The sequence below is a fragment of the Gordionus sp. m RMFG-2023 genome, chromosome 2 (assembly GCF_954871325.1).
Source record: "Gordionus sp. m RMFG-2023 chromosome 2, tfGorSpeb1-WG-v2, whole genome shotgun sequence".
NCBI classification, from domain to species: domain Eukaryota; kingdom Metazoa; phylum Nematomorpha; class Gordioida; order Chordodea; family Parachordodidae; genus Gordionus; species Gordionus sp. m RMFG-2023.
Genome location: NC_088776.1, coordinates 55,970,460 through 55,990,922, shown reverse-complemented (window position 1 = coordinate 55,990,922; position 20,463 = coordinate 55,970,460). Strand labels below are relative to the sequence as shown.

The 20,463-nt window shown below is 22.9% G+C and overlaps 1 protein-coding gene across 3 annotated transcripts in view; it reads right to left on the bottom strand.

Moving 5' to 3' along the window:
- Window positions 1-1,216: 1,216 nt before the first annotated feature.
- LOC135923809 (uncharacterized) overlaps window positions 1,217-20,463 on the bottom strand; it is a 37,696-nt gene continuing 18,449 nt past the window's right edge. For 2 of the 3 annotated variants that reach the window (XM_065458755.1, XM_065458757.1), the window contains 7 exons: window positions 20,359-20,388; window positions 20,041-20,058; window positions 3,309-3,343; window positions 2,939-2,988; window positions 2,819-2,874; window positions 1,967-2,046; window positions 1,217-1,504 (listed from right to left, as the gene is read on the bottom strand). In XM_065458755.1, coding sequence (XP_065314827.1) covers window positions 1,361-1,504; window positions 1,967-2,046; window positions 2,819-2,874; window positions 2,939-2,988; window positions 3,309-3,343; window positions 20,041-20,058; window positions 20,359-20,388 — 413 coding nt within the window. In that variant the 3' untranslated portion in view covers window positions 1,217-1,360. The remainder of the gene's footprint in view (window positions 1,505-1,966; window positions 2,047-2,818; window positions 2,875-2,938; window positions 2,989-3,308; window positions 3,344-20,040; window positions 20,059-20,358; window positions 20,389-20,463) is intronic. The other variant, XM_065458758.1, reaches the window with a different exon arrangement.

Below are 20,463 nucleotides of genomic sequence, written 5' to 3'. Positions count from 1 at the left end.
TTTGACATGCATTCCTTTCTTTCTAAAAAAAATCAACTCGTCTCCGATTCCTAGACAAAGAATAAATATCAAAATTGACTAATTATTAACACCATCGTTATATCCTCTTTTGGATATATGTCAAGCAGAAATGTAAGTTTTTTACATTATTTTGGTGACAAAATCAGAATAATTGCATAAAGAATTTTTTTTTCAAAAACGAAAAATCCGAATTATTAATTTAAACTATAATTATGCATTTTGGGGAGAATTTGTAGTAATAGTCACACTTTGGCTTTTATAGAATGACCCTTTTTATATTTTTTAAAAAATTATTCATTATCTAATAAACGTGATTTTAAAAAATATACATAAAAAGAATAAGAATATATTGAAAAAGAACATTTTTTAAAAAAAATGAAAATTAAAAAAAAATTAAATGTTAAAAATTTTATAAAAAGACAAAAATAAGTTTTAAAATAATATTTGCTAGGTCATGGCAAGTAATGAGAACTATGAATAGGGAATAGATTAAGTTTGTATAGAACATTGAGATTTCTTTTTTTAAAAACACTCTTATAGCATCAGGGCTAAAATTTCTTAATCGTTAGAAAAGAATAAAAATAATATTGATTAAAAATAATATTTATTATTCTGAAAAATGATTACTGGCATTAAATACATCCATCATGTATATCCCCTATATCCCCAAGCTAAATCTTTTTGTTCCTCACCTCAAAAATCGGGAAAAAATTATGTAAGAAAAAATTTTCAAAATAGGAAAATGGAAAAAGATTTATATTTAAAATGCTCACTTGTATTATGCTAATGGGTATAAACACTGGTCCCCAAATAAGGATATATTTTGTCCTTTAATCTTTTATATATTATATTCGCCATTGAAAAATTCTAACTTTATCTATAGACTTTAGTCTATATCATAGATAACTGCTAAATTTTGATGAATAAGGAGACATTATTATGTATTGTATAATGATTATAATCCAACGATTATTATTATATATTATGCAAATAATTATACTATATAAGATGATTTATATAGAAAGAGAATTGTTAACTTTAATTTTATTATGTTTTTGCTGTTAATTTATTATTATATAATTAATAATTATGAATAAATTGATTGTTTCAAAATCGATATTTTATTATTTACATTTTTATGTAAAAAGGCTCAAAATTCAACAGTCAAATTATGCATATGTCTTTATTTTAAAGCAAAAAGTAATCCAACACCTATAAATTTTATAATTAAAATTATTTATATATAATATCCGATTTTTTATAATTATGATCCCTTATAATTGATTTCAGAAAGATAATCAAACACCATTACCCTATAATTTTAGAATATTGGAAATATTTATAAAATTGTATATTTATGAATATAATTTTCCCCTTGATTTTCATCATTATTGTTAAATATAAATTCACCGTCGAAATTTAGTTTTCCAACTACGCATAATTCACGTTCTTCAAAAGCCCAGACGTTGGTTTCATTACAAATCTTATTTCAAAATAAATATATATTTCTTGTTTTTTTATACTTCTAAATCAGTTTTTTATATATTATATTTATTTTTGAAAGGTAAGTAATAAGATAAAACGGTCTAACAAACAACTTTGGACACTTACATCTTAATATAAATATATTATCGCTATAAAGAAATTAAAGCCAGAAAAAACATCTTAGGACATTGACATTATATGACAGAAATATTAATATGAAAAAAATGATATATGAATTTACTAGTATTGAGCATTAAAGGGCTCTAAAAACGGTTAACTCAATATTTTAGATAAAGAATATTATGCAAGGAATTTTGCTTATAGAGGCCAGAAAGGTTTGAAAATTTATGAACAAAATTTTGAGGCTTGTTTAATATTATTTTGGCTAAAATCTTATGTAAAGATTGTCTAAATCTAAATGTTTAGCAACGATATTTAATGGATATGATATTTATTTTACCACTCTATTGATTACTACCACACGGATTTCCTTTTGGTCCAAAATTTTTACTTTTATAATCTCTTCATTCAGGTGGTATTCTTAATTTTATTTTTGTGTTTTATTTATTAGAATTAAATTTGTTAAAAATACATATTTATTATTAGATTTAAGCTAAAAATATAATAGTCCCATAAAATAAAATTAATAATTTCGAAAATAGGATTATTTTTTTTATCATATAGGAGAATTTAACTAATTTGGTCTTGAAGCAGGCCCCTGGTATCAAAATAAACTTAATTGTAAATAATTAATTGGGAAAATTTTGCAATCTATGATATTCAACTTTTTATTTGGTGACAAAAAAATATATATTAAATTATGTTAAATGTAATAGTAGTGCTTTGCTTTTTCTATCCCTTATTTTTTTTTCAATTCATATGGCATAAAAATAAAAGTGTAGATATCTCATCTCCTGTTGTATGGTATTTATAAACTTCATTACGATATCATGAAATCTTAATTTATTCTTAAGATTTCTTAAATAAAAGACAGATTGAAATATATTTTTTTAAAAGGCAAAATATAATGTGCCATACTATAATGTTAAAAAAAACCAAAATTATTTGGGATAGTTTTATTAAAATATGTGAATTATTTAAGTGGTGCGTTCAAGTCAAAATTATTTTATTCTAAAAAATTAACTTATTAATGAAATTTTCGAAATCGAATTAGGACGCATAATGTATAAATGCGGGAATCATTATTTTTTTGGAAATATTTTAAACTTTGGATGCATCCTTAAATTTTAAAGGAAATATATGGTGTATAATATCCTTATTGAAACATAAAAATAAATTAGCATTATTATACTTTGATGTAATTCAACATGGGGCTCTATTGCATAGATGAAAGGGTAAGAACCATTTCTAAAATTAACAAATAAAAATATGGAAATCCAACTAATTATGTATAATGGAAAAAAAAATTTACATGCATTTTTTGTCAGTTGTGCGTGACTTTTTCTGGTGTTCACATTGTAACTAAAATATATATAAAAAATTTCAAATTGTGATTGCAATTATATTTTTACAAATTAATAAAATATAGTATTTTCGTGTAAAGGTTATATTATAGTTTTTAGATTTCCTTCTAAGTCATTACTTAACTCCTATTTTAAAAAAGTTAAAAATGAGAATGATTATCTTTTAACAAGGCTAGAAGCAGATGAATTAAGACCGCCTAGATATATTTATCAATATTATTGAAAATAAAAATAAAATTTTTTTGTTTTTATTTTGAAGTTAACTTAAAAACTTATAATATATTATGCCCAGCTTTTATTTTGTTAAAATTAATGTACCTTGCGAGTTTCATGAATAAAATTTTTTGTCAGTTCTAAAAATAATAAATTTTTTTTTAAAAAATTATAATTAGGAAAAATCTTAAATAAATATACTAAAAATATCCTCAATGTGATCAAAAGCTGTTCTGGCTGATTAGGGATATTTATATGGAACAGTTTATAAAGATTTAATTCTTTGACAATCACGAATAATTTAATGGTCATTTAGGGGAATTTATCATCTTTATGTCCTCGACAAAATTATTAGGTGTCAGATGAGGACCACAAGATAAAAAATGATACTAAATTTAGGTTTAAATGGTGATTATTTATGATTAAATGGGTAGACTCATATACAATATTATAAATTCTATAATTAGATATAATTACAATTTATGGTATTATATCATCTTTAAAAGGGCATATAGTATGAATAAATAGTAGCTTAAGGTAAGAGCGCGCCATTTTTTTGCCAAATAGCCATTATTATATTTTATTATTTAATTTATAAATTGAAATTTATATATGTGAAAGATTTAAAACTTTTACAAAATGGGTATATGTGTGATTTAAAACACAGATAATATTAACGAAATTACACTTGATGAAGATGAAAATCTTGATAACAATAATATCAATTTTCCTTCATTTTCCAAAATTTAATAAATGTTTTCAAAAGTTGGCTATAAATTAAGGTGTTTAACTGCAGGGGATAATTGTCATAACTTTTGGCAACACCTTGAATTATTTATTTTTAAATTTTAATAGTGTTTTTAATTTTTTGAATGTTCATGTCAATAATAAAAGAATGATAAGAAAACTACTTTTTAATTATATATAATTTATAAATTCATTTTATAATTAATGAATATTTTCATAAATGTAGATTTTCAAATTATAGACAAAAAAATAAAATAAATTATTAAAAATTTTCTTTTTTTTAAAATAGCTTAAAAATAGCCAAGCTACTTTTTAAAAATGGCAGCTAATAGAGGACTATTTTTTTGATAAGTAGCGGTAGCGCGGTACTTTATTGGCCATTGCGTTAAGGAGCTGCATTTAAAATTAGGATTTAGCAACACTGGTGATTTGTTCTTATATTACAAATTTCTTACTTTGTAATTTATGGTGAAAATTATCTTTGTTTTCTAAAAGAGAATAATATTAATAAAATACAATGATTTAATTTGCTGTAATTAAAAGTCAAAAATAGTTAAATATCGTGGCTCAAAAGAAAATTTAAAGGAAAAAACAATATGGCATTTCTCAAAACATGAATGATACACATAATAGAGAGGAAAAAAAAATTATCCTAAGAAAATTTTGTAATTATATATTAATAAGCAGTTGAAAGATCAGGGGCATTATCCAAATAAACGGGGGTGAAAGATATTTGCTTCTACTTATCTTACTGGTGATATGGATAAAATTAATAGGAGTGCGGGGAGTTAAAATATTTTAAGGGGGTAAATCAAGATGTGATATCTTCTTTAAAAAAATCCACCACGAAGAAGCTGATCAATTGAGAATTTATACTTAAAAACTTTATTTTAATGTTTTAAAACATTAATTTCTTGAGAGTTTTTATCTAAAATGGGTAAAAATATTAAAAATATATATTCAAACTTTAAATTAAAACATGTAAGTCAAACTGGTCGTCATTGCCTCTAATGCATCTCTAGCACTGGTCGCTCAATCCGGCATAACAGATGTAATGCTCTCATAAAACGAGCTTTACAGTCCGCAGGCTTTCTGCCACTTTAGAACCCTCATGTCTCTTTACGGATGGGAGACGACCCGATAGAATTTCACAAATTCCTTGGGAGAATGGCCAATTTCTAGCGTGGGATTTCTCCTGCGTTGACCCCCTCTCACCCTCCAACATCAATAAAGACATTTTAAAATACACTGAAGATTTTAAAACAAATAAATATATGGATATTCCAGATGAATATAAATTGGTACCAGTTGTCACGACAACCTTAACATCCCTTGGAAGTCAGGCTCTTAGCCTAATTAAAAAGATTGGCAGAACCTTAAGAACAAAATCAGGAGACCCAAGGCGTCTACTTACGTCAACGCATAGGAATTCAGATTATAAAATCTAATTTCACATGATTCATAGGTCATTCCCCGAGGAGCCCGATTAATCTAGATTTTTTCTTTCATCCCTAAATTATTTAAAATCCCCCCTCCCCCCCCTCTTCTTTATAATCATTTGCACTAATTATATTTCCAATTATGAAGTCGTTGGTTGTTAAATTTCTTGAAATATCTAGAATTGCTAAATTATATATATATTTTTTTAAATACAGTATATGTTTTTTTTAATATATGTATATTTACGCGAAATTTTTAATTTTTTAAATGACTAAATTTATTTTATTTTTAATATATATTTTTTTTTAAAAGTTAAAAAAGTTTAGTTAAATTGTAATAAAAAAATAAAATTTAGAAAAAAAAGAAAAGAAAAAAAAACAATATTTTATTTATATTTAATTTAAAAATAATATATTATTTAAATGATTAAAGCAAATATAAAAGAAAAAATAAAACGTTCTTTTTTGATCGATATTTTTTTCTAAATTATAAGAGTTTATATTATATTATATAAATAGTAAAATACTTTTTTCAAAGCTACCTTCAAAACTGATTTTACTTTTCGTAACCCATGATGCATTTAGACAGAACCAATGACATTTAATACCTATCTAGACTGATGAGTAATTCATTCATTAAAATTAGTGTTACTAAAAGTGTTCAATTTGAGCCAATTTTTAAAAACGGATAACACAATATTTTTACCAGAAAAATATTACCTAAGCCTCAAGATTCTGCGAATGGATGTCCAAACATTTGTGTCATCTTTGAAATATTGTTCTAGATAAAATATTGATTTGTGCCGATTTCAACATTAATTTAAAATGCATTTTGGAGCTTATTTGAATTCAAATCAGCTGGTGACAGGCCATTTTGATTTTCATTTTTTTCTAAGTTTTCATGTACTAATATTTATACGTGTAACCAAAATGGCGTGTCATGACCTGACTTTTATTGATATACATATAAATAAATGGTCAGTTGGTAAAATTATAATGGATAGAAACGTCCAACAAAAAGAGAGAACAGATGCATCTCAATAAATGCTACCGAAAAGTAGAATGATCTTTATATAATAAAATACCCCGCAACGGCGACAACTAAAACTATGCCAGTAGGGGATTTTTCTTTTATTTGTCATTTATATTTATTTATTATGTGGTTTGAAAGTTTAAACAGCTGTCCGGGTAGCTTTAGCGTCTTTTAACCAAACCCTAGAGGGTATATGATAATTATAATATTATAGAAAATTGGGTAGATATTTAATGAATCTCCAATTAAAGATTTAAAGAAGTTAGAAAATTGTTTTAGAAATAAGGAAAATATAAAGTAGCTTATAATTAAAAATATAAGTGCATAGAAGATAAATTTTTTTTATTTATTGGAAGGGAAGTTGTTAAAAGGCTAGAATCGTATTATTTTTGAAAATGGCTAAAACAAAATTTTAGCTAAAATAATATCTCTAAAGTCTAGAAATTTGGCTGATTGATGTCCAAATCATTTTACCATCCATAAGCAAGAATATCATGGCTTATAAATTTTATTAGTGAGCTAAATATCGACGTATTTTTTATTTACCTATTTATATATATATCCATTAAAGATTCAAACAACTGGCCGGCGATATAAAAAATCTTTGGTATGAGATTATATTTGTCGTATGCAAAATTAAACGCACAATTCGCATCCATTGTGGCTGCCGAATCATTTAGACGCAAAAAAATATTCTAACATATTTTTTTTACCATTCGTTACTACCACATTGGGGAAGTTCGACGGAGAAGCCATCCTCTTGTTAATAACTTTGAGTAAAAGATTAACAACATTCACAGGAGATTCCAAAGATAATTTATATCTTAGACAAGGATTATCTCTCGAGATATGCAGATCAAATTTTATCTCCATCCTCGGTTCCATGCCAGACATTATTTACAATTGTATGCCGTTTTATAATATTTTAGTCCAAAAAATTTAATATATATATATTTTCAAATTATTGAGATATTAATTTGTAATTTATTATTTCACATATAAAATATGAAAATAATATTTATTTAAAAAAATAAAAATTCTGCATTATGTTTTTTTTATTGGTAAATAATTTTATTTAAAATTTTCAATTTAAAAAAATAATTTATTATGTTATAAAGTGAAAATCTTTTTTTAAAGAGGGAGAAAAAAATTAAATATGGATTTGTTCATTACGAAGAAAAATACTAATCATCCGAGAGATGGAATTAATAAGTAAACGTAATTATCCTTAAGAATGGTTATTGAGATCTTCAGTCGTGAAAACATTTACGGGGCTCCCCAGAAATTTAAATATATTTATTTTTAAAAAATAAAATTTTTCTATTATATAAGTTTTAGTTAATATATTTTCTTAATAAATATATTCTTAAATTTTGTGATTATTTGCAAAAAAATAATAATAAAGTTAACGAAATATATAAATCAATTTAAAAAATCTTTTTTAAATTCGATTATCCTATAGCTTTGAGATCCGCTAAAATTCCGTTCTTCCCAATACCTCCAGGTGTTTTCAGATCTGATAGGTAACCAGATGGTATTTCTCAAATTCCTTAAAAGAGAAACAAATTCCTGGTCAGGGATTATTCGTGCATTGATCCATGCTCCCTCCAATAAACCCTCGAACATCCTTGAGGAAAAAGACCAATTAGGAATTGCTAAATATTCAGAAATTTTGCAAGACTACATATTCATTCCGATAATTTTCACTAACAACATTTCGGAATCGCGCTTTATCCTTATTTACGAATCTTGGTTCTCACTTTCTTAAACTTATAGATAAACGTAGACTTCTCCTCAAAGCAAAATATAGTCATTGCCACAAGGCTAATTACATTAGCTTCATGAGTAGCCTCATTCACAAGATGATTTCTTTGAATATTAATATTGGTATTTTCTTTTTTTAAATTATATGTATTAATTTTTTTTTTCCTAATATGAATTGTAGACAATTTTTATTATTATAAAATTGTAACTTTTATATTTTATTTTTTCAATTTATATAATGATCAAGTCTGGTTTAAATAATATTTATAAAAGAAATTGAACCAGGCTTAATTTTTAATGAACTGAATAAAAATATTTCTTATTTAAATATGCTGCAAATGAGATAAAATGAAAAATCAAAATTGATTGAATTTAATTTTTTAGAAAAGTAGAGATATAAAATGAATTTGATATTTGATTCAGTATTATTTGCTTATAATGTGTGTATTGGAAAATGTAATTAGTCTCGGCTCGATTTTTAAAAACTGATATCTCATAATTTCGCCAGAAAAGTATTACAAGGTTAAGGATTTCGGTCATAGATAACATATGATTTGGTTGGACATCTAGGTGGTGGAATTTTTAGGCTTTGGAATACTATTCTGGCTAAAGTAATACGTTAGTCATTTAATGTCTCAAATCGAGTCGTTTAGGAACACTCAATATAAATTCATTTCTACTTTCAACAAATTGTATGAGTCTTTACTAATTAGCATTAAAGCTCTATTATCATTGTATTTTATTTCATAAACTTTGGAATAACTTATAGAGATATTTTTAAGAATGAGTTATTTATTAAGTTTAGTTCCGTTATTATGGTCATATAAATATATGGAGATTTAAAAATATTCATATTTTAAAAAAAATATTAATTAGTTAATGAAACTAAAGCCTTATAACACTGGCTTTAATGTTATTTCTTAAGTTAAAGGCTAATTTAAATAAAATATAATATATAAATATTAAATGATTTGAAAAATATAAATCAAATAATATTTTTGAGAAAAAAACAAACTATTAATCAATTTAATTTTTTTAAAGTTTAACAAACTATAACTAGTTTTTTTCAATATTCAAGATAATGTGCCAATAAAAAATATAAAAGGACATTTTAAAGCATAATAAGAGTTATTTTATACGATAGATTTTTCATGTCTTTTTCTCAGGTTTAAAACTATTGATTTTTCATGTTTCCCTTAAATAATTATAACAAACTCGCAATCAATTAAGGATATTAAAACTATTGCAATTGCATTTAAAATAATGTGTTATCTTTCCATGCTAATGTTATTCCATCTAGATTTCCCGTTATTTAGTAATAATAAATAGATTACACTTATAAGTAGAGGAGATAAAATTAAGAAATAAATATTTAATTAGTTTATAACCATTTTTTGAAAATTCTATAAAGAAACAAAAGCCTGAATGACATTTATTTTATAAATAAAAATATTCAATGAAAGATATATCCTTAATTTTTTCTAAATAAAAAAATTTATGATGTTAAACGACCCCGATTTGCGTCGATTTCAATATTTTACCCAGAAGTGTCTTGCCTAAGCCTTGAGATTTTATCCACTAGATGCCCAAATCTTTGTTCCATCTATGAGCAAAATCTTCAGGATTGCGTATAATTTTTTTCTGGATAAAATATTGATTTAGCCGTAATCGCTCAAGTCGAGCTATTTTAACAACACTAAATTTAACGTTTAAAACATAATTTAAAAAGAAAAATAAAAAGTAAAATATTTTTTATTCTATTTTTATCTGCTTTTTTCTTTAAATAAAAAATTTCTTTATTTTTAAAAAGCAAATAAATCAATAAATCAAAACTTGCATTCGTAATTTTTTTTTTATCGACAGATATGAAAAATATGAGTTGGCTAATTTTCCAAATCTGTATATTGTTGGTTCTATTATTCCCAAAGTGAGAATATGTTTGGAATGATAAAGGACTTCCGGATTTAATATTTTATTAAAGGCAGTTTAACATAAAAAATTATCAGTTCATTCGCAGCTCATGATTCAATTAAAACCAGTTGACAATGAAATATGATAGATTTCGATGTGCAAGATATCAATTGAAATTTTACTCCAAAGCAAAGACGAATTCTGCTTTTTTATAAATCTTATTATTGTATCACTCTTAAGGATACCACAGTTTTAAAAATCAATCATTTTTTTAAAAAAATATTCTCATCAAACTCCCCTTTGGAAAATATTCAACCATTACAAAATCTGACTGTAATAGTGATATGAATGGTTGTAATTACCAAGTCTTAATCTAAGTAACCTATTATCAGATTGAGCAAAGTTGTCATAGGCCATCCAATTAGATGTAATTTCAACCACATTGTAAGAACACACAAAAATTAGTTGATTCCAAAACGCGCCATGGCCCTATTTGTATATATAGTCAAGGCATACATGCAACGCATGCAGCGATTAATTTTATTAGCCGATCTTTTTGAATACCAAACATCCTGGAGCCTGCTAATTTATCATCAGATGCTAGCCTAAGGCCAGATGGTTTAACTTCTGTAACTTGGTATTTAGGTAAATCGGACTTCACGTGCCTCACTTCATTTCTAAAATATGTAAATTCTAATCCGGTTTATATACACGAGGAAAAAAAATATTTGAAATTAAGAAGTTTTTTTAGCATTTGTTATCTCTTCCCTCATATGTCAAGCTGAACTTTAAAATATAAAAAAAACAGGCAGTAAAATAGCCCTTACATCAGAACCCATCGAATTTTTATTTTTTAAAACAAAATATTTACAAAAATAATTATTAATATGTTTTAGAAACTTGTAGTCCCAATTCCCTTTTATTAGAATGAGTTATTTTAATTTTTATTAAATCATAGTTTATTATTGGAATTTGGTTTTATATATATATTTTATAAATGAATAAAAATAAGTTGATGAAAAAAATAAATAAACTATTGCTCATTTATAATTAAACAGTCGACTCATTTTTTACAGATTATTTATATTTAAATTAATATAAATAGCATTATATAATATCTAATTCAAATTCCAAGTTGCTTATCAGCGATCACGAATCGCATTTGAAAAAAAAGTACAAACTTAGTTATAATTGGCGCAGGATAAAAAGATGAAAGAATATGAACAATATATGCAATTTTTTTTAAATAAGCTTTATTTATGGAGCTTAATTATCTCAATAATAGCAGCCATAAATATTATATTAATTCAAAAAATATATATGGATCTATAATATGCATTCCTTTATATATATATATATATCAAATTATTGTTTATCAGAACTTTATATTACCTGTAGAGTCTGGGACTAAAATTATTTTTATTAAAATGTTATTTGCAATTAAAACAAAATATATTAATTTAAAAAATATAGATGAATTTATAATATGCATTCCTTTATAGGTATATATCAAATTATTGTTCATCAGAACTTTATATTACTTGTAGAGACTGTTGGGGCTAAAATATTTTTATTAAAATGTTATTTGCAATTAAAACAAAATATATTAATTAAAAAAACAGGGTCTGAAATAATTAATATCTTGTTTTTAATTGTGTTTCAATTTAAAAAATAATTTATTATGTTATGGAGTGAAAAATGTTTTTTTAAAAAAGAGAAGAAATGTTAATATGGGGCGAAGGGGGGGGGGCTGGGAAATAAAGGATAATTTGTTGACATCTTTTACGAGAAAAAATAATAATCATCTGAGAGATGGAATTCAAAACAAACGTAATTATTTGCGATCTTAATTCTTAAGTAAAAACCTTAAGGGGCTCCCAAATATATATTTAATAAGTTTTTTCTTAATAAATATGTTCTCTAAATTTTGTGATTAAAAAAATAATAAAATATATAAATTAAGTTAATATTTTTTATAAATTCGATCATGAGTATTAAATTTTGTGATTAAAAAAATGATAAAATATATAAATTAAGTTAATATTTTTTATAAATTCGATCATGAGTATAGAGATCCGCTAAAATTCCATTCATTCCAATACCTCCAGGTCTTTTTAGATCTTATAGGAAACATCCAGATAAAATTTCTCAAATTCCTTGGAAGAGAGACAAATTCTTATTTAGGAATTACTCATGCACTGATCCGTGCTCCCTCCAATAAACCCTCGAAAATCCTTGAGAAAAAGAGATTAATTGCTAAATATTCGGAAATATTACAAGACTACATATTCATTCCGATCATTTCCACTACCTTTACAACATTTCGGAATAATACTTTATTCTTATTTACGGATCTTGGTTCTCACTTTCGTAAACTTACGGATAAACCTTACAAAGACATATTTTCAAAGCAAAGTATAGTCATTGCTACAAGGTTAATTACATTAGCTTCATGAGTAGTCTCATTCACAGGATGCTTGCTTTGAATATTTATATTTGTATTTTTTTATAAAATTATATTCATAAAATTTTTTTTCCTAATATGAATTATAGACAATTCTTATTATTATAATATTCTTCTTTTATATTTTCTTTTTTTTTAAAATTTATGTGATGATCATGTCCTGTTTTAATAAAAATAATATTTATAAAAGAAATTGAGAAGTTTTTTAATAAACTGAATAAAAATATATCTTATTCAAATATGCTACAAATGTGATAAAATTAAAAATCAAAAATGATTGAATTTAGTTTTTTAAAAAAGTGTTTTAAAATGAATTTGAAATTTGATTTAGTATTATTTGCTAATAATGTGCGTATTGGAAAATGTAATTATTCTCGACTCGATTTGAGTAGAGAATTTTTAAAAAAGGCTATCTCATAATTTTGTCAGAAAAGTATTACAAGGCTAAAGATTTTAGTTCATAGATGACACAACCGTTTGCTTAGGATATCTAGGCGGAATCTCGAGGCTTAGGAATATTATTCTTGCTAAAATATTTAATTCGTCCTTAAAAATCTAAATTAACGTATTAGGATAAATAAAACTCTTAAATCAATTTAATTTTTATCTTATCCAGGCCATATTTTATAAATCGACCCAAATTATCTATACTAATTTTAGACATACTATCATATTTTTTACAAAATTTTAACAAACCTAAAACTAATTTTTTTTTAATATTCAAGATTATCAAAATTATATACCATAAATTATTTTTTACATGATGAATATTTCAAGTCTTTTATTTTAGTTATAAAACTTAAATTTTTTATGTTTTCTTTAAATAAATATGAATCAAATTTCTCTTAATTAATTTTAAAAAAAAAAAGATTTATTGCAATTGCAATCAAAATAATGTATTACCTCGTGTTGAGTGATACCTTCTGATGCATTAGTTTTAGTAATAATAAATAAATTATACATTGGGTCGAGAGTAGAGAGAGAGATAAAAAATATTAAGAAATAAATATTTACTAAGTTTGTGATCATATTTATTAAATTCAAAAAATGTGCATTAAACGAGATAGGTTAAGAAATTAAAAGTCTGATTATAATTTATAAATGATAAATCCCATTTAGAATAAAATTTATTTAATTTTACATTAAAAAAAAGGAATTTTAATAAAAAATAAATGTTAATAAAAAATAATTGTTAACAACATTCTTAATATAAAAAGTGCTTTAAAATTATAAAAAATTTAAATATCTTTTATATATATTTATATTATAGAAAATAGGGCAGATATTTTAAGAATCCCTAGTTAATAAAAGTTTTAGTTATTAATTGTTTCAAAAACAAGTAAAGTATAATAGTAGTTACTATTTATAAAAATATGAGCAATTTTTTTTATAAGAAATTTTATTTATTGGAAAGAAAGATATTAAATACCTAGATTAATGTTATTTTCAAAAAGGCGAAATCAAAACTTTAGCAAAAAAAATTATTCAAAGTCTGGAAATTTCACTAAACAGATGTTCAAAACCTTTGCTCTCTATAAGCAAAATCTCATGGCTTAGATAATATCATTTTGGTTGAAGTGGTTAATTGCGAAGAGAAGGTAAATTAATTTTTTTTTAAGAATTAATAATGAATTTCCAATCTTAAATCTATCGTGCAAATAAGTCAAAAGAAAAAAACAAAATATATTGAAATCAATTTGAAAATTTAAGGATTCAAAATCAATAAGATTGGCTTAAAGGATTGTTTATAAAGTGTATTTGATAATGTCATTCATAATTATTCATAATTAAAATAAATTTTAATGCTTTCTACAGTGTCATTTCTTATATTTGGGCCATAATTTTAGTAAAATAAAATATACCGATATTAAATGATTTAAAAAGTATAAATTAACCTATATTTTTGAAATTATCATTTTAATATTAATTTCATGTATTATATAGATTTTATTTAAGGTTTAACAAATTTGAAAGTTTTTTCAATATTAAAGATAAAGTGGCAATAAATAATATAAAGAGAATGAGTTATTTTATAAGATAAATATTTCAAGTCTTTTTCCTAGGCTATAAACTTTTGAATTTTTATGAATTTATTTGTTCAATTTAAGAAATGAAATTATACCAATACATGAAAATAATGTGCTATTTATTTCTTTCATTTTTTTTTATAGTTTCTTATTGGTAATAATAAATTGAATACACTTATAAGTAAAGATGAGAGATAATTAAGAAATAAATATTAACTTAGTTAAAACCATATTTTTAAATTCGATATTCGCATAAAATAGTTTTGATAAAAAGTATCAAATAAAATAATAATATTTATAGAAAAATTAATTTAAATCTAAAAATTTATAACAATTCAAAATTTAATTCTGAATATCTTTCAATTTATATTAAAAAGAATTAAAAAAATAGGATACACATTTAAAGAATCCACAATCAAAGATTTCGCTAAGATATTAATTGTTTCTAAAACAGAGAAAGGATATTGTATATATTCTAAAAGATTAGCGCATTTTTGTATAAATATTTTTTATATATATTAGAATTGGACTAATGCTTTAAAGATTACGTTTTTAATTATTTCAGAAACAAGTAAAATATATTGTAGTTTATATTTATAAAAATATAACCAATTTTAATTTTATTTATTGGAAACGAAGTTGTTAAAAAGCTAGATTCAGTTGATTTATGAAAATGGCGAAATCACATTTTAGATAAAATAATATTTCAAAGTCTAGAAAATTTACTAAGAGATGCCCAAACCTTTTGCCCTCTATAAAACCAAACCACATGGTTCATATAATAATATTTTGGTTAAAGTCTGAGAAGAGAAACTAAATTATTAATTTTACAATTTAAAATTATACTTTAAAAAAATTGTACCAATTATAATTATTTAAAAATTTATACAAAATTTCCAATAAATATATATTAATAAAATAACAATCTTTATATAAAAAGTGATTTAAATTTACAAATTGATAAAAATTTAAAAAAATTTCTTTATCTTTTATATATTTATATTATAGAAAATAGGGTAGATATTTTAAGAATCAAATTTCTCTTAATTAATTTTAAAAAAAAAAAGATTATTGCAATTGCAATCAAAATAATGTATTACCTAGTGTTGATGAACCTTCTGATGCATTAGTTTTAGTAATAATAAATAAATTATACATTGGGTCGAGAGAGAGAGAGAGATAAAAAATATTAAGAAATAAATATTTACTAAGTTTGTGATCATATTTATTAAATTCAAAAAATGTGCATTAAACGAGATAGGTTAAAAATTAAAAGTCTGATTATAATTTATAAATGATAAATCCCATTTAGAATAAAATTTATTTAATTTTACATTAAAAAAAATGAATTTTAATAAAAAATAAATGTTAATAAAATTACAATCTATAAAAAGTGCTTTAAATTTAAATATTTTTTATATATTTATATTATAGAAAATAGGGCAGATATTTTAAGAATCCCTAGTTAATAAAAGTTTTAGTTATTAATTGTTTCAAAAACAAGTAAAGTATAAAGTAGTTAATATTTATAAAAATATGAGCAATTTTTTTTATAAGAAATTTTATTTATTGGAAAGAAAGATATTAAATACCTAGATTAATGTTATTTTCAAAAAGGCGAAATCAAAACTTTAGCAAAAAAAATTATTCAAAGTCTGGAAATTTCACTAAACAATGTTCAAAACCTTTGCTCTCTATAAGCAAAATCTCATGGCTTAGATAATATCATTTTGGTTGAAGTGGTTAATTGCGAAGAGAAGGTAAATTAATTTTTTTTTAAGAATTAATAATGAATTTCCAATCTTAAATCTATCGTGCAAATAAGTCAAAAGAAAAAAAACAAAATATATTGAAATCAATTTGAAAATTTAAGGATTCAAAATCAATAAGATTGGCTTAAAGGATTGTTTATAAAGTGTATTTGATAATGTCATTCATAATTATTCATAATTAAAATAAATTTTAATGCTTTCTACAGTGTCATTTCTTTATTTGGGCCATAATTTTAGTAAAATAAAATATACCGATATTAAATGATTTAAAAAATATAAATTAACCTATATTTTTGAAATTATCATTTTAATATTAATTTCATGTATTATATAGATTTTATTTAAGGTTTAACAAATTTGAAAGTTTTTTCAATATTAAAGATAAAGTGGCAATAAATAATATAAAGAGAATGAGTTATTTTATAAGATAAATATTTCAAGTCTTTTTCCTAGGCTATAAACTTTTGAATTTTTATGAATTTATTTCAATTTAAGTGAAATTATACCAATACATGAAAATAATGTGCTATTTATTTCTTTCATTTTTTTTATAGTTTCTTATTGGTAATAATAAATTGAATACACTTTGAAAGATAAAATTAAGAAATAAATATTAACTTAGTTAAAACCATATTTTTAAATTCGATATTCGCATAAAATAGTTTTGATAAAAAGTATCAAATAAAATAATAATATTTATAGAAAAATTAATTTAAATCTAAAAATTTATAACAATTCAAAATTTAATTCTGAATATCTTTCAATTTATATTAAAAAGAATTAAAAAAATAGGATACACATTTAAAGAATCCACAATCAAAGATTTCGCTAAGATATTAATTGTTTCTAAAACAGAGAAAGGATATTGTATATATTCTAAAAGATTAGCGCATTTTTGTATAAATATTTTTTATATATTTTAAATTATTTCAGAAACAAGTAAAATATATTGTAGTTTATATTTATAAAAATATAACATTTTAATTTTATTTATTGGAAACGAAGTTGTTAAAAAGCTAGATTCAGTTGATTTATGAAAATGGCGAAATCACATTTTAGATAAAATAATATTTCAAAGTCTAGAAAATTTACTAAGAGATGCCCAAACCTTTTGCCCTCTTAAAACCAAACCACATGGTTCATATAATAATATTTTGGTTAAAGTCTGAGAAGAGAAACTAAATTATTAATTTTACAATTTAAAATTATACTTTAAAAAAATTGTACCAATTATAATTATTTAAAAATTTATACAAAATTTCCAATAAATATATTAATAAAATAACAATCTTTATATAAAAAGTGATTTAAATTTACAAATTGATAAAAATTTAAAAAAATTTCTTTATCTTTTATATATTTATATTATAGAAAATAGGGTAGATATTTTAAGAATCCCTAATTAATAAAAGATAAGTTATTAATTGTTTCAGAAACAAGTAAAGTATAATGTAGTTTATATTAATAAAAGTAAATGAAAGAAATTTTATTTATTGGAAAGGTAGTTGTTAAGTTACAATTTTGAAAATGTTTAAATCAAAACTTTAGCAAAAAATATATTGCATAGTCTAGAAATTTGACTAATATAAATTGTGATGATCACAACTGGTTTTAATTAAAATAAAATTTATAAAAGAACCAAATTTAATTTTTAATGAACTGATGAATTGCTATCATTCCCGGTAATTTCCACTAACAACATTTCGGAATCGCGCTTTATCAATATTTAAGGATCTTGGATCTCACTTTCGTAAACTTACGGATAAACCTCACGAAAACTTTTTCTCAAGCAAAATAAAGTCATTGCCACATGACTAATTACATTAGCTTCACGAGTAGCCTCATTCACAGGATGATTTCTTTGAATATTAATATTGGTATTTTCTTTTTTTAAATTATATTTTTTCCCAATATGAATTAAAGACAATTTTTATTATTATAAAATTCAACTTTTATAATTTATTTTTTCAATTTATATGATGATCATGTCTAGTTTTAATAAAAATAATATTTATAAAAGAAATTGAACCAAGTTTAATTTTTAATGAACTGAATAAAAATATTTCTTATTTAAATATACTGCAAATGATAAAATGAAAAATCAAATTGAATAATTTTTAAAAAAAGAAGAGATTTATTTGATATTTGATTCAGTATTATTTGCTTATAATGTGTGTATTGGAAAATGTAATTAGTCTCGGCTCGATTTGAATATAAGATTTTTAAAAACTCATCTCATAATTTCGCCAGAAATATTACAAGGTTAAAGATTTCGCTCAAAGATGACACAACGGTTTGGTTGGACATCTAGGGGGTGGAATTTCTAGGCTTTGGAAATTATTCTGGCTAAAGTATTACGTTAGTCATTTATAAAAATGGCTCAAATCGAGCCGTTTAGGAACCCTAAGCTCAATATAAAATCATTTCTACTTTCAGCAAATTGTATGAGTCTTTACTATTTAGCATTATATTTAAAAAGCTATATTATCATTGTATTTTATTTGCATAAATTATAGAGAAGAGGTTTTAAGAATTATTTATTTATTAAGTTTTTTTCCGATATTATGGTGGTATAAATATATGGAGATTCAAAGATATTCATATTTTTATGAAAATATTGATTAATTAATGAAACTTTAAGCCTTGTAACACTGGCTTTAATGTTTATCGCAAGTTATTGGCTAATTTAAGTAAAATATAATATATAGATATTAAATGATTTAAAAAATCTAAATCAACTAATATTTTTGAAAAAGAAAACTATTAATCAATTTAATTTTTATTTTAATATGTATTCTGTATAATTTTTTTAAATTTTAACAAACATTAACTAGTTTTTTTTTCAATACTCAAGATATAATGTGCCAATAAAATATATAAAGGGAAATTTTAAAGCATAAGAGTTTTTTATACGATAGATTTTTCATGTCTTCTTCTTAGGTTTAAAACTATTGATTTTCCATGTTTCCCTTAAATAACGAAAACAAACTTCTCGGAATCAATTAAGGATATTAAAACTACTGCAATTGCATTTAAAATTCTTCCTTTTTGATGTTATTTTATCTAGCTCTCCCGTTACTATTTAGTAATAATAAATAGATTACACTTATAAGTAGAGGAGATAAAATTAAAAAATCAATATTTAATTAGTTTATAACCATTTTTTAAATATTCTAAATTGGCAGAGCGATATAGGTAAAGAAACAAAAGCCTGGATGGCATTTATTTATAAAATAAATATTCAATGAAAAATATATCCTTAATTTCTTTCTAAATAAAAAAATTTATGATGTTAAACGACCCCGATTTGCGTCGATTTCAATATTTTACCCAGAAGTATCTTGCCTAAGCCTTGAGATTTTATCCAATAGATGCCCAAATCTTTGTTCCATCTATGAGCAAAATCTTCAGGCTTGCGTATAATTATTTTCTGGATAAAATTTTGATTTAGCGGTAATCGATCAAGTCGAGATTTTTTAACAAATCTAAATTTAACGTTTAAAACAAGAATATGAACAATATATGCAATTTTTTTAAAATAAGCTTTTTTTATGGAACTTAATTCTCTCAATAATAACAGCCATAAATATTATATTAATTCAAAAAATATATATGGATCTATAATATGCATTCCTTTATATATATATATCAAATTATTGTTTATCAGAACTTTATATTACCTGTAGAGTTTGCTAGGGCTAAAATTATTTTTATTAAAATGTTATTTGCAATAAAAACAAAATATATTAATTTAAAAAAACAGGGTATTCTGGAATAATTAAGATATATCGCCAATGTACAATTTATCGCAAATATATTGTAATTTACATTTATTTATTACATTCATGGCTTAGATATTGTCGATTTCAAATTTTCCTCGCGTTATATTTATACATCATTTTAAAATTTCCACCTTATGAAACTTTTTCATTGCACCTCATTTAGAGTAAAAACATTATGCATGCATAATTATTTATAATTTCAATAAATTTTAATACCTTCTACTGAGATAGTTTCTTTAATTGACTCTAATTTTAGTAAATAAAATATACCGATATTAATTAATCAAAAAACATAAATTAACTTCTTTTTTTTAAAAATAA